The 13795-nt window shown below is 41.1% G+C and overlaps 1 protein-coding gene across 1 annotated transcript in view; it reads right to left on the bottom strand.

Annotated features, from left to right (window-relative positions):
* PHF11 (PHD finger protein 11) overlaps positions 1 to 13795 on the bottom strand; it is a 51194-nt gene that overhangs the window by 34904 nt on the left and 2495 nt on the right. The window contains exon 2 of the mRNA XM_066633294.1: positions 1632 to 1765. Within this exon, the coding sequence (XP_066489391.1) occupies positions 1632 to 1739 (108 nt within the window). The 5' untranslated portion in view covers positions 1740 to 1765. The remainder of the gene's footprint in view (positions 1 to 1631; positions 1766 to 13795) is intronic.

Here is a 13795-nt window from a genome sequence, read left to right as displayed (position 1 = left end):
ACAGCCCTGCTTGTCCACTGCTGTGGAGCAGTAAATGGGGGTGGGATAGAAGAGAAAAAGGAAAAAACCAATCAATTACTAAAGAGCAACAATAGAGTAGGTCAAGACAGAGCATGGTCAAGATGTTACAATACAGCATTCAGAGGAAGAGGAGGATGTCATCATAATGGGTACTATCAGCCACTTTTCAGATGCCATGTTCTAGCATCTGTACCATTTGGTTCACATTTACCCCTCAATCTCCAAGTGATATCCTTAGAAAAAGGCAAACTAACTCTTCCCATCACAGTTCACCAACAGCAACCAGAATGTACACACTGCACACCCACAACACAGGGACAGGTCAAGAGAAGAGGTAGCAAGCAAATGTGATTGAGAAGAGAGAATCAAAAGTGAACTAAACCACTTTGGTAATTTACCAAAGAGTGATCACCTCTTTGGTAATTAGTGCAAAAATCACCTCAGGTAATCATTTATACTGGTGCAATGGATATTTATTTCTCAGTGAGATATACAGTAAACAGTTTCCCTGTCAACCTACAGAAAAAGGTTTTTTGCTATAGTTATACTTTTATACAAAAGTAATTTAAAGTTGACTGAAAAAAATTCACTCTTGGAGAGCTGGCAAGATTAAAGTATCATTTTTTCTTGCAGGAATCAAGTATTGCTGAAATGCTTTTGGTCAGTTACCCCACACTCTTATGTTGGTGTCTGCTATCACCTGCCAGCTCCCAAAATCTTATCAGACATTTAAGTTGTAGTCTTATAGGTTGGCAAGACAAAGGCTTCGTTTCCCACAACTCTCCAATGCTTCTTTTGGACCCTAACTGGACCTAGTCTCGCTGCCAGGGGTCCCACAGATTCCATCAGACACCACCACAAGAACCACTGGTGGTACCCGTACCACGAGTTGAGAAACACCGCACTAAGGCAATTACCATTTTTTAGAGACTGCCCTGTTGCCAAGCACACTTTAAGTGCCTTTTCCCAACAGATAAAAGTTATAAGAAAAACTTTTTAAATCTCTCACTGCCGAGTATATATCTGATGTAATTTTGGGATTAACAATGAAATCTGAGACATTGGAAAAACTCCCACTATGACATAAACTGTCTATAAACCAGTGGTTCTCAAACGTTTTAGCATCAAGAAAAAGTTTTACTTTATCAGCCGCTCAAGCCTGTGGCTATAATGGTGATTGGGCAGCAGTGCCACTACCAAGTAGCAAATTGATAACCTTTGATAGACTAATCTTCTCTGAGTTTTGCTAACCACCTAAAATTGTGTGGTGACTCACTGGTGGGTAACAGACCCACAGTTTGAGAACCATTGATCTAAACCATTTCAACAGCTGTGAAAGTGTTGTAGCAACAGAGTGGCCTCTTAGATCACCTTATTGAATCAGTCATCAATAAAAGTTCTTATAATTTAATCTTATCATTAATCTAACAGAAGCAAGGTTGTATTTTATTTGTTCCCCATGTTCAAATCTCTAACCATGAAACTATAGTGCACACAATGGTCTGCAATTAGATGCAATAGTTACAAATTTTCCTAAAAGAGCTCTTTGACTCTTATCCAATTTGCCAACCAATTATTGTGTTCAGTTAGAATGCCATTGCAAACCTCACCAAACAATCTGGATGAACTGCAAGATTCTGTCCTTCAGCAACATACATAACGGCACACTCTTCATCCTCTGGGCAAAATGCACATTGTCTTCTTACCATCTTCGCCATTATCACAGTCAGCTTAGCAACGTCACCTTAGAACGAGATTTTAAAGATTATCACAACACATCCCTTTGGCTTCACAAGGGTAACAACCAGTTTAAATAAATTAATAACTAAAACATGCTCAAATTTCACCAGTAAAATCTTGCTCACCATAGATAGTCGCCTATGTCAAGAAATTTTTGCCAGTAAAACAAGTGTAAATCATCCCTTATCTGCGGGTCACTCAGGGGTCAAGGCTGTTCAGGCAGCCAGGAGACCAGAGGAAAGCAAGAGGACAGTGTAGAGATAATTAAGGTCTATTACTCTCCAGGACAACCAGGTCATTAGCCTCTGCAAGCTGCAGCCCATGTTAACCCTTTCAGTCCTATCTGAGAAAAAAGCAAGCCAAGGTTCAACACTTCCATTTAAATCAAGCAAGCCTGCTTCTTTCCAGCAGGATCATACCCAACCCTTCTGCACCCTCATTTCATTTTGCAAATGTTTGGCTGAAGTCCAGTTTTAAAACATCAGGATGTAATCCTCATTTCCATCTGAAACAAAGTCCCAGGCTACAATTCAGTGCACCATTACTTAAGAATAACACCCATGGAAAGCAATGGGCCTACTTCTGAGTAAATCGGGTTGCAACTATATGTAGCTGTGCTTACTCACTGATCGTCCTTGTTGCTTGTCTCTCTGCTGTGAATTCAATTGCACACTCCCAGTTATGTGTTATATTTTGGCAGGCACCTCAAAGGAGGATTTGATTAATGATTCTGCTGGTATGTTGTTTATAGTGCACTTACTCTGATAGTGTTTACAAAAAGGCTGTGAAGACCAGAACTTTAAACGTTAATGAATAAAAATGTTATCTTAAATATCTATATTTTTAATTAGAGGTTAATTGTTCTTAGGTAACAATTACTGGTAGATTATTTTCCAGGATCTGGCCTTTGGTAAAATCAAACAAAACTATAGTTAGACACCACCCTAAGTTTTCGTGGTTTTTTTTTAAACCCTACAGACTTATACGAGGGTCACAGAATTCCATTGTTTTGGCTCAAAACCTGCCCTTGGCTTATCTGTGAGGGCTGCTTATGCTCGGGTGGCTGCGGTGACTTGAAAATCCTTGCATTATATTTTTGAGGCAATGGTCAGTTTCAGCTTTCCCATAATTTGGGTCAAATTTGCAAAAGGCCCACTGACAGTCTTCTTAAACCCTAACCTTCCTGCCATATTGCTAACAAATGTTAAAAGCCCCCTCAGTTTAAAAAGTAGTCTGCTTCAATGATCCGATTCAATACAAGAGAGCTTCATAGACCAAGGGAAGGGCTGTAGTTCAGAGACTGGGAACATGCTTTGCCTGTAGGAGGTCTTATGTTCGTTTATGGGCATCTCTGATTAAACAGTTCTCAAGAAGCAATGCTGGGAAAAATCCATGACTGAGACCCTGAAGAGTAGCTGCCTATACTGCATGTCATAAAAATGGTTTTAAAATTTTGCTTGATACCTCAGTGAACCGAATTCAATTACAAATATGCTAATCATAAACGTACAGAAACTTAGAGAAAGAAAAAGAGTATGCAAATGAACAGCATATATGAAGTCCCACACAAGCATCTTGACAGCTTATTGTTCCATAAATGCCCAAGCATGGTTCAGGACCAGACAGATGTTATATCCATGAATATGGGACAAGTATAAAAAACAGAACTGTACTACTGAGAGCCAACCACTTTGACTTGATCGTTGTTTGGAATGTAATCCTGAAATTCTAATATACACTAAATAAGGGTACCTATTCGTATCTGGAAAAAAGTGTTCAGTTAGCTCTCAGGAAAGGACTTGATGTCACGCTGAGGACTAAGAACTTTTTTTAAAACCTCAACAATAGAACCTCAACATTTTCTCTCAAACTGTACTGATGAAAAGAGATGCACTGCCTGATGGGTAGCGTCCCCATGCTATTAAGGCACATGCATTACCTACACCGTAAAAGGGAATATCTTTTTGCTCTGTTTCGACAGCATTACTATGAACAAGGGTCCAGAAGAAAATGGGAAAAGGAACACATGGGAAAAGTGGAAATGACAGAAGCTAGTGAAAGCCACATGTCATAATGTATGTGAAGCCATTATGCTGAAACCAAAATATTCCATGTTCATATGTTTACCATGCTTGTATGTTCAGTACCAAAAAGCATTCTTGGTCTCTGTTTTTGCTTCCAGCAGACTTGCAGGCCAGTAGGTCGTAAATCAGGGAATATTTTTAATGAGCTGTTAGAAAGCCCCTTTGAAGCCAATGTCTAGTTAGGGAGTAACTTCTGCCAATTTCTGTGGAAGCAAATTAATGGTCTCTAAATAGAGAAACAAAACTCCACTTTTAAGTTGTTTTAAGCAATATTCATTTAGGCTTCTTAGAACCAAAATACACCAATAAATTAGTTATTGGTTATATCAAAATCAAATGTTCGTCTCACATGTTAAGCATTTTATTTCACTGTCCCTGCTTCAAGCAGGTGGTGAATCAGTTTTAAAGAATGTCTGGGCAACCTGCCAAAAGGAGCTGGGATGTCAAATTGCTTGGCTAAATTGACATGATATATGAATGAACAAAGAAAGGAAATTTCATTTTAAACATTTAGGCTTTTCTTTCTACAATATGCAATGGGAGATCTGTTTAAAGGCTAAGCTACACCAAAAAGCTTCATGTTAGAATGTGATTCAACAGGTTTTCCCTTTTGAGCCAAACGTTTGTGGCTATTTAGGTTAAAACAATATAAAGAAGGACATTTCTCTGATCTTAGTCTGATGTAGGAAGTTTTCACTGAGATGGCAGGGGAATGTGCCACTGGCAACCTGTCAGAGAGGGAGAACACACATCCTGCTGCTAAGCCTCTATGTGGAAATAAAGAATAGGCTTTTAGAAATGCCAATAGCTATAATAAATATTAAAATTATTCTTTAAAGTGTAGTTAATGCAGGTATAGTAGTTTAGAGTAAATTTTGATAGTTTGAAAGTTAGTAACATTATAAGAATACACAGAGAGGTGAGAATTGACTTAAAAGCCACTGGTTTAAAGCCAATGTAACCTTGAAAAGGCTGAAGTTAATTGGAATACATTCCAACTCTGTAGACTCAGAAGTCCTGTCTGATGTTTTTAATTGGAACACAACTCATAGGGAGATTTAAAAAAAATGAAAGGTCAAAAGATGCACCTGCAATAATATTTCAGGAAGACAGCTCAGTAACATGAATCAAAGATACTAGGGAGTGCCAGGATACGGGATAATTGGGAAAAACTTATCTCTTGGCACCAAGAAGCGTAAGTCATGGTTAGGCAGCCACTAATCTTGTCTAACAAGAAAGATAGAAGAACACCTGCACCAATTATTTGAGAATAACTATGAGTTCATGTACTGGTCATAGACACTTTAATGAGGACACTTGCAAATTAACTGGACAGATAGTAGAAAACAGCTAGACAGAGTAATAAATTGTCTATGAGATTGTCTAATTGGCAAACATTCCTGGAAAAGTCCACTGATCAGCAAAACCTTATTAGAGCCTCTAAAAGTTAATAGAAAGTTGAATTTAATTAAAATAAATAAGAAAAGAGTTCTAAAAGAAAATCTTTATTTAGAAGTTTCCCTGTACAGAATGAATATATGTTTACTACTATACCTTACTAACATCCCCTAAAGTACACATATAAGAGAAAACTTAGTTTAAACAATGCTGGCACACAGCCCCATGAAGCCTGGTACAAAGAATGTTGGAGATAAAAGTCAAGGTCAGGCCAATAAAGGAATAGGCAGAGATAGGCAAAGACAGTAATAATTGGGTAAACAGTGCCACCTATTGACACATGTTTCAATGCAAATTTCTGTTTTCTTGATCTCTGATGTCATAATTCCAGCCAATTACAATGTGAGATTTTCAAACAAAGGAGCCAAAATACTATTTAAGCAATGGACACCTATTGAAAGGCTGCTTTTTCTCTGGAGACACTGAGGGAACACAGCTCTCTGTGCTCCCATTTTGAACCACCAAGAGAAGCCCATTGCTGGCAATGAATAAAGCTTGCTAATATCACCATGCTTGCTTACAGAGTCTATTTTGAGTTTGTTTTCAACTTTGCTTTTGAAGCTCAATTTTGAACTTGCTTGAAGTTTGCTGCGGACACAGCATCAACACCTTGCAACAGCAAAACAGGTGAAATGTTGTCCATAATTTGCAAGTAAAGCTTGACAGGCTAAACCTCATTATCCAATGCTAGAACTCTTGCAACATGTTGATAGTTGTTCAGCATTTTATTAATGCTAAATAATGTTATTTATTCTGTTTTACTGCATCACACAACTTTTTCCTCATCCTATTAGGTCAGTCTTTTCCAAACAGTGCTTCTCAAACTGTGATCCACTGTGTTAAGACTCAATAGTTGGTGGGTCGTAAAACAGACAAGCCAATAGCAAACAAGGGAAGTGTATTGAGCCCTATGGAAAACAAAACTGAGCCACATGGGCACATTTACTTACGAGAAGGCAACCATGCCTTGGATTATTTCCCTACCTTGCTGTCTTTGTTTAACTGGCTCCCCAAGTGCAAACTGGAAGGGAATGTGTAAAATTCCCCTCCTCACCTGACAGTTATATAAGTTGTTTTTGATGTAAAAAAACAAAGCAAACCACAAACATAGCCCAAAAATGAGAGGAGATGCCGTACATGGCTAGCAACTTAAGCTATGCATCCAGATTATGGCACTTTGGTTGGAGTAAATAAAGGTAAATCTAATACACTACAAATGCTCACTATGAAAGTTTAAATGTCAGAAGGTGAACATAATTCAAACAGCTAACCCAGACAACATCTCCCTTCAGGAAATGCACCACAAGAAGAGAGATACTAGAGTCATTGACCACCCTAGTTTCTGAGCCCATTTTACAACTCGGGACACCTCCAAATCCAGAGGGACAACATTTTTGTGAAACTATTAGGATTGATGGGCTTAAACTTTTAAACTTAGTAAGAGAACAAAAAGGGTGTTTTTTGTAAAAAAGAAAGTTCAAGGAAAACAAGGTGCTTTAAGTTCTATTTAAGTTCATAATGCATGGCAGATTTCATTTCTCAATACTATATTCCAATAGCTAAGCCAGCTTAACACACCAGATACCCAAGTATAAGTCAATCAACACAGATGTCAAGGGCAGGTTTTGATCCTCAGATAAGTCAGGGGTAAAACTTAGGGGGGTGTCTGACTATAATTCTGGGAATCCCAACTGACACCAAAACACAGAGGTTCTCAGGTCCCTATACTAAAATGGCATAGTACTGTGTTGTACATGGCAGGCTCTAAGACCCAGCAGCTGCCTGCCTGATTGACCTGCTGGCTGGTTTGCAAAGTGTCACCCTGCAGGAGGAAGCTGTTGGGAGAGACAAACAGGAAAGCATGGCCAGCCAGAGTATGAAACTGTGCAGGGTGAACTTTGCTGGCATCAAGGGGGAGAGAAGGAAAAAAGGAGAGAGGAAGTGAGGGGAATTTTTTCAATCTGCAGTTGTACTGTGTTTGTAGATAGTAGACCCTGCCGCAGCCTGCCTGCCGAGTCACACCTTGCTAGTTGCAAAGAACTGCAGGAAGGAGCAATTGGGAGAGGTAAAGCATGGCCAGCCACAGCATGAAATTGCACAGGGTGAGCTTGTGCCTGCTGCTCCTCTGGGCTTCTCCTGGCAGCTGCAACATCCCTGAACTGCCCTGACACCTGAGTGACCCACAGATAGGACAAGGAGACTATGTATGCTGGTTTTTTGATAAAAATTTCTTGCCTTATAGATGAGTATCTATCATAGGTTCAATGGGAAGAACCTCAATTTAATTCTTGACATCTTGAAGCAGATGCAGAAGTCACAATCAACTATTCTCTATAAACTAATGGCTGGGGAAGCTATTGTTAGAGGAGTCTCCTACAAATGTATGTTTATAATTTTTTCCCTAATAATTTTAAGAAATATGAGGCTTGATTACATCCTGACTGTTGGTGAAACAACAAACAGTGGCAAGAAGCTCAGCTTGGTTGGCAAAGTTCCAAAACATGCTCTTCCATGTTCGAAAAACACCTCTGGTCCACCCTGAGCCTCTTATTGGTGTTTAATGCATTGCATCTGGTCTCCCAATCCAGAAGTAACTGGAGATGTCATCTCCGGTTATGTTCGGTAGCACTTTGAATAGGTGGACCATGTGAAGTGGTACAGTAGGGGACAAACATTAAGAAACACTGATCAAGAGCAGTGGATCTCAAACTGGTGGGTAATGAGCCACCAGCCACGGAAGCACTTGTCCCTGCCCCCTTAAGGGGTGGGGAGCAGGGAAGGCAGCAACATGACCTCCAGGATCGCACTGCTGCTGGGGATGGGCATTATTTTTTAACTCACCAGACTCCAGTGCCAGAGACCTGAGGGTTCCGTGGCAGGGGACGGGGGGTCTGGGGAGACCCCGCAGGGCTCCCCACACCTCCAAACATGTTAAAAATAGGAAAAAATTGGCACTTCTAGTTTTTGTTGTGAAACTAGAATCTGCTATTTTTAACATGTTTGGAGATGCAGGAAGCCCTGTGGAGGAGGAGGAACCATCCCTGGAACCCCCCCCCCCGAACCCCTAGGACTCTAGCGCTGGAGGTCAATGAGTAAAAAACCCCGCTCCCATCCATGGCAGAAGCCTGATTTGGAGGATCTCATTGTTGCCATCCCCCACATACACTTACAGTGCTCCCAACACTCTTGTAGGAGTTTGGGAAGCAGTGATCTTCTAGATTAAACAAAGTTCTCAATAACTGGTCAACATTGACCCCAATAAGCTTATTAACACAAGATGAAATACTGCAAAAAGCAGATTACAGCCAATAGTAAAACAGAGACAAGCAGCTCAAGATACAGATATCTAAAATACTATTTATAAAGAGAGAAAATGAAGTTCTTTTTAAAAACAGCAAAAGAGTGGGCCACTCAAATATACCTAGGAAGGAGTTCCACAACTGTGGGTATACTCTCAAAAGTAGTACCATTGGTACGTGTCAAATGGATCTTTAATGATGGTCCAGAGAGCAAGGTGTGGTTAACAGATCTCAGTGGCCAGGACAGCTGATATGAGAATAGGCAGTCCTAAAGTCAGCTTGGTTTTAGGTTGTTGTCAAAGTCACAGGAGTCCTACCAAGTCCCCCTGGACTAGTCTGTTCTTCCACCCTAGCTCACAGCCTGAACAGTCACAGTGAGTCAAGGGTGCTTGTTCCCAAATGGTGCTCAGGTAATTCCATCTCTTAAGTCTTTCGTAATTAGCCAAAGAGACAAGGCTACTGTTCACAAAGTTGTTTCTAATGTCCCTGGCTATCTCAAGGCCTGAATGCACCACAGTGGTGTCATGGGGGGAGGGGTTGAAGGCTGCATTAAATGACACCACTGCTGGCCAAAATTGTAAAATCTTGGTATTTTTGAACAATACCATTAAATCATTAGATGTGGAATTTAATGCAGAATGCAATGAAACAAACCATGCTGAAATAGCCCTATCCTATCAAAAGTTATAGCAAAAAAACCAGAAAAGAAAAACTCAACTGCCTTATGTAACAAAAAGAGATTTTTTCAAAAAACTGACCAATGAGACTGATTGTTCCAAGAGCCAATGAGGTGCCATTATGACACAGCAGGGAACCAATAAGGTGTATCAGTCAGCTCTCATTTCCATGTATCAGAGTTAATACTAGAACTCTTATTCAGTTGTATTAGTGTCATCAAGTTGGTTACAGGTTTTTGGATAGTTACTGATGTGCTAGGTTACCTATATATTAAAACTAGTGAGCACCCGAAAGACCCAGTCCAAACATATGGTGAGCTGTGACACCACTGATAACAAACCTACTGGATCATATAAATGGTTTTCCAGAAATAATGAGACAAAATTTAGGAGGCAAACTCTACTTGCTGGTACTGAATATCTGGGACACATCTCATGAAGGGAAATCAGATATTCAAAGCCAAATTGGTGTTTGTTGTTTGCGTCTCTTTAAGATTTTAAGGCAGAATTTCTGTTTTTGGCCACAAACAACTCTTATAACAAAATAGCTAACTTAGGACCCAATCCTATCCAACTTTCCAGCACCGGTGCAGCCACAATGCAGCCCTGAGGTAAGGGAACAAATATTCCCTTACCTTGATGAGGCCTCTGTGACTGCCTCCCCACTACAAGATGCAGCACATGCCCCATTGGCACAACAGCACCGGCACTGGAAAATTGGATAGGATTGGTCCCTTAAAAGGTTGACTTCTACAGCAGAAGCATCAACTGAAATACAGGGAAACCTGGTGTAGCTGAATTTTCAATCTTCAATGAACGAGACTCCTGGGAGAATCTGCAAATCTGGTTCAGGATGTTAGTGTAGTTTTAGTTTGGCACTTCTGTCAGACAATGACGACAATTAAAGCAAGCAGCCTACTTATGAGAAATGTTATTAATGAACTCAGTGGGCCTAAGAGGATTTTCATGTTGACTTAATAATACCAGTGGACAGGACACCTTAAGAAATTAGGATGCATACAGACAGTATGTTTGTACTAAGAGAAACCAGTGGGTGAGTGCAGATTGATCCACATCTTTGATCCTCAAATGACTCATGTATTTGCTTGGGGATCAATACTGACCTTTCTTTCCTTCATCCCTCCCTTCCCAAACTTCAGGTTTACTGCCTAGCTGTTTCAGACATAGCAGACGCATTGCAACTTTATCTCAACATTAGAGCAATACCTGTGCTTTGTTACAGTATTTAACTACTTTAAATCCACTTTGATTCCAATAAACATTCCTTTGATTGCAAAAAACAACTGAAATTTAGCACATGTCTGAATTCCTAAACTCATACCAAGATTTTGCCACTCTGTGGACCCTGGGGTAACTTTGCTGGTCCTTGGCCACCACAGCACCACAGGAATACTTTGTGCATATTTCCTTGCCACATCTTTAAGTTGCTTCCTCCTTTTAGCATTGTTATATCTGGCATAACATTTGCCAGGAGCCTTCTTGGGGACAGGAAGAGGATATGGCTGCGAGATGTGCAAGCTGCAGTCGGGAGGAAGGAGGGGTGGTGTGGTGAACACTTCTTCAGGTTTACATGGCAGATACAAATCAAAATGGTCCCTACATTTTGGTCCTGCATAAAGTGTAACATCCTCACTGGATGACCTTCAGTACTCACAGAGTTCCCCACTGTGGTAAAGCTCAAAGACTAACTCAAATATTTGCCCACCCAGCCACCAACAGCTTGCATAAACCACCATAAGTAAAGGGTTTGGACATGCAAGCAAAGTACTCAGCTGAGTTGGTGTAGTTATAGTTGTCGCCCTCACTGTTGCGGAACATGATGGAGAACTCCTCCCAGTTGTTCACCACTTGCCCCACTATGAGCTCAGAGTGTCATACATGAAACAGGAGAGGGACTGGAAAAGGCAGGCTCTGTCTCCTGTGATGGGAACAATAGTGTGAGACACCATCCCCCCATCAACATTTAAATACTCAGTTGCCATACTGACTAAAATTGAGGGATCCTCAGCTGTTATTTACAGCAAGTACAGTCAAGAGAAAATGCCTCCCGTGAGGGAAGCTAGATTGCACCACACAATTCTTGAGCAGTGCCCCTCCTCAACTCTCCTCTCAACGGAAAAAAGGGATAAGCAGAGTAAGGGCTGGTGAGAGCACAAGCTCTCAGAAGAAAGGCTGGTCAAAATCTTAGGGTAGCAGAACTTCACACTGATGTAGAATTACATTTCATTTTACTATTCAGAGCAAACACTAAAATGACTTATTCTGTTATTTTACAGTTACTACACCTTACCATACCAACTTAAAAAGGGTTAAGTTAAAAGGGCCAACCTGGTCTCAGTTGCCATGTAGGCCACAGGCCTCTCTCAGGCAGAAACACGGGGGGGGGGGGTCAGCCAGGCCTAAGTAAAAGAAAGGGTTCTATAATTCACCCCCAAATTTAGATTCACCCCTTTAGGGGTTTATTGGGGCAAAGTCCTGAATTATCTTTTTAAGCATTTGTATGGGTAACCTTTTTATGCAAAAACCAAGTTGATATCTCATCAGGCCTAAAAGATATCAAGGAATCTGTGAAAACACATTTTACCCCTTTTCACCCCCTTGGGGATTGAATATGGGTTAAACCAGCCATTTTCAACCTTTTTCACTGTCAAGCCACTAAAATTGTCATGGCACACTCCCAGTTTTTTACTTACATTAAATTCCTACATTACAATTAATTTTTAATTAATATAATTAATACAATTAAATCATTGCATGACAAAGGGCACAATCCTAACCAGGTCTACTCAGAAGTAAGTCCTATTTTGTTCAATGGGGCTTACTCTCAGGAAAGTGTGGTTAGGATTGCAACCAAAGTCTGGGGGGGCATGGGGGGAATGTGCCTGTGGGACTTACTTCTGAGTAGACATGCCTAGGATTGGGTTTTTGGTTGCACTCTTTTTTCTCAAATACACGAGCAGGCAATTGGCACTCCTCTCTCCTCCTCTCCCCCACCCCACCCCACCCCCTCCCACAGGCACACACCCCCAATCTCATAATTGCAGTTAGCACCTCTCCTATTGTCCCTCCCCTCACTTGTCTGCACCTTCCAAAGGTCCAGAATCACTTGCCTCACATTCTCCCCTCCCCCCATTGCCTGCCCCCTATTTCAGAAAAAAGTGTGACCAAAAGCCCAATCCTAGGCATGTCTACTCAGAAATAAGTCCCATTATAGTCAATGGGGCTTACTCCCAGGAAAGTGTGGATAGGATTGCGGCCCAGCACCCTTCCTCTGAAAGGTGCTGGGCCGCAATCCTATCCACACTTTCCTATCCACACTGTCCTCTGAAAGGCAAAGGCAAGGCAGGAAGGGTTGCTTTGGGGAGCTGAAGGTAATTGTGGCAAGGAAAAGGGACTTTCTTGGACCCTCAGCCAGCCCATTCTTAGGTTGGTGGCCTCAGCAGACTCCCTGGCTTCCTACCTGTTTGCCTGCCCCTAGCTCCCTCACTCACTCACACCCCCCCCCAGACCTCCTCCAAACTGTGTGCCCAATCAGCACACAGGGCAGACAAGGGATCCATATGCCTGTCTACTCAGAAGTAAGCCCCATAATAGTCAACAGGGCTTACTTCCAGGTAAATGAGGATCGGGTTGCAGCCTTCCTCTAGCTCAGCAGCAGGAGATGCAAAGCAGCTGCTCCTTTTTTGCTGCCGCCTGAGGGTCAAAGCAGCCCAAAGCAGCCCAGTGGCTGCTGCTTGCTGTCCTCTGACCCACCTGAGGACACCTGAGGCTGCCTTGAAAACAGCTGGGTTAAACCAACCCTAGCAATGCCACTGCATTTAGACTTTGTGTATGACATTGTAATTTAAAGGTGCAATTTTAATGATACCTGGTTTAAAAGCGACAGAAAACAGGAAGTCAAGAATTAAGCTTATTTAACTCATAATGGCATCTCTGCTTAGTTATGAATTACACCAATTCACTTTAAAGCATCCAACCTTACTTTAAAGCAGCAGTTATCCCAGAAGATCTTTCCAGATTGACACTTGAGTACTTGGGGTAGAATAGCAGAATCTGACATTCATAAATTCAATAAAACATCCATATAAAATAAAAATCACCTGAGGCATACAAGCAACACAACAGTTTTTCCATTTGAGACTATAGCCCAGACTTTGATACCACTTTTTAATGTGGAGCTCTGCTTAACAGCTTCCACTGTTTTGCAATTATCAACCTCTATATTACCAAAAGAAAGCTGATTAGCTCTCTATATAAGAGAAAGTTATACTGTTTCAGTTTGTAAATAAGAGCTAAACAATGCTAAGGCAGAATCTGCTAATAATTCAAAGATTTGAAGTAGATAGAAGGATGCCTAGGTGTCTTCAAGTGAAGTAGATAGAAGGCTCCACTTGTATCTACTTCACTTGAAGACATCCGGGCACCCAAAGATAATGCCAGATCCAACAATACCCCCACCAAGTCACACACTTGCTCTTTCAGGAAGAACACAATA

The sequence above is a fragment of the Tiliqua scincoides genome, chromosome 1 (assembly GCF_035046505.1).
Source record: "Tiliqua scincoides isolate rTilSci1 chromosome 1, rTilSci1.hap2, whole genome shotgun sequence".
Classification (NCBI taxonomy): domain Eukaryota; kingdom Metazoa; phylum Chordata; class Lepidosauria; order Squamata; family Scincidae; genus Tiliqua; species Tiliqua scincoides.
This window is presented reverse-complemented; position numbering and strand designations above follow the sequence as displayed.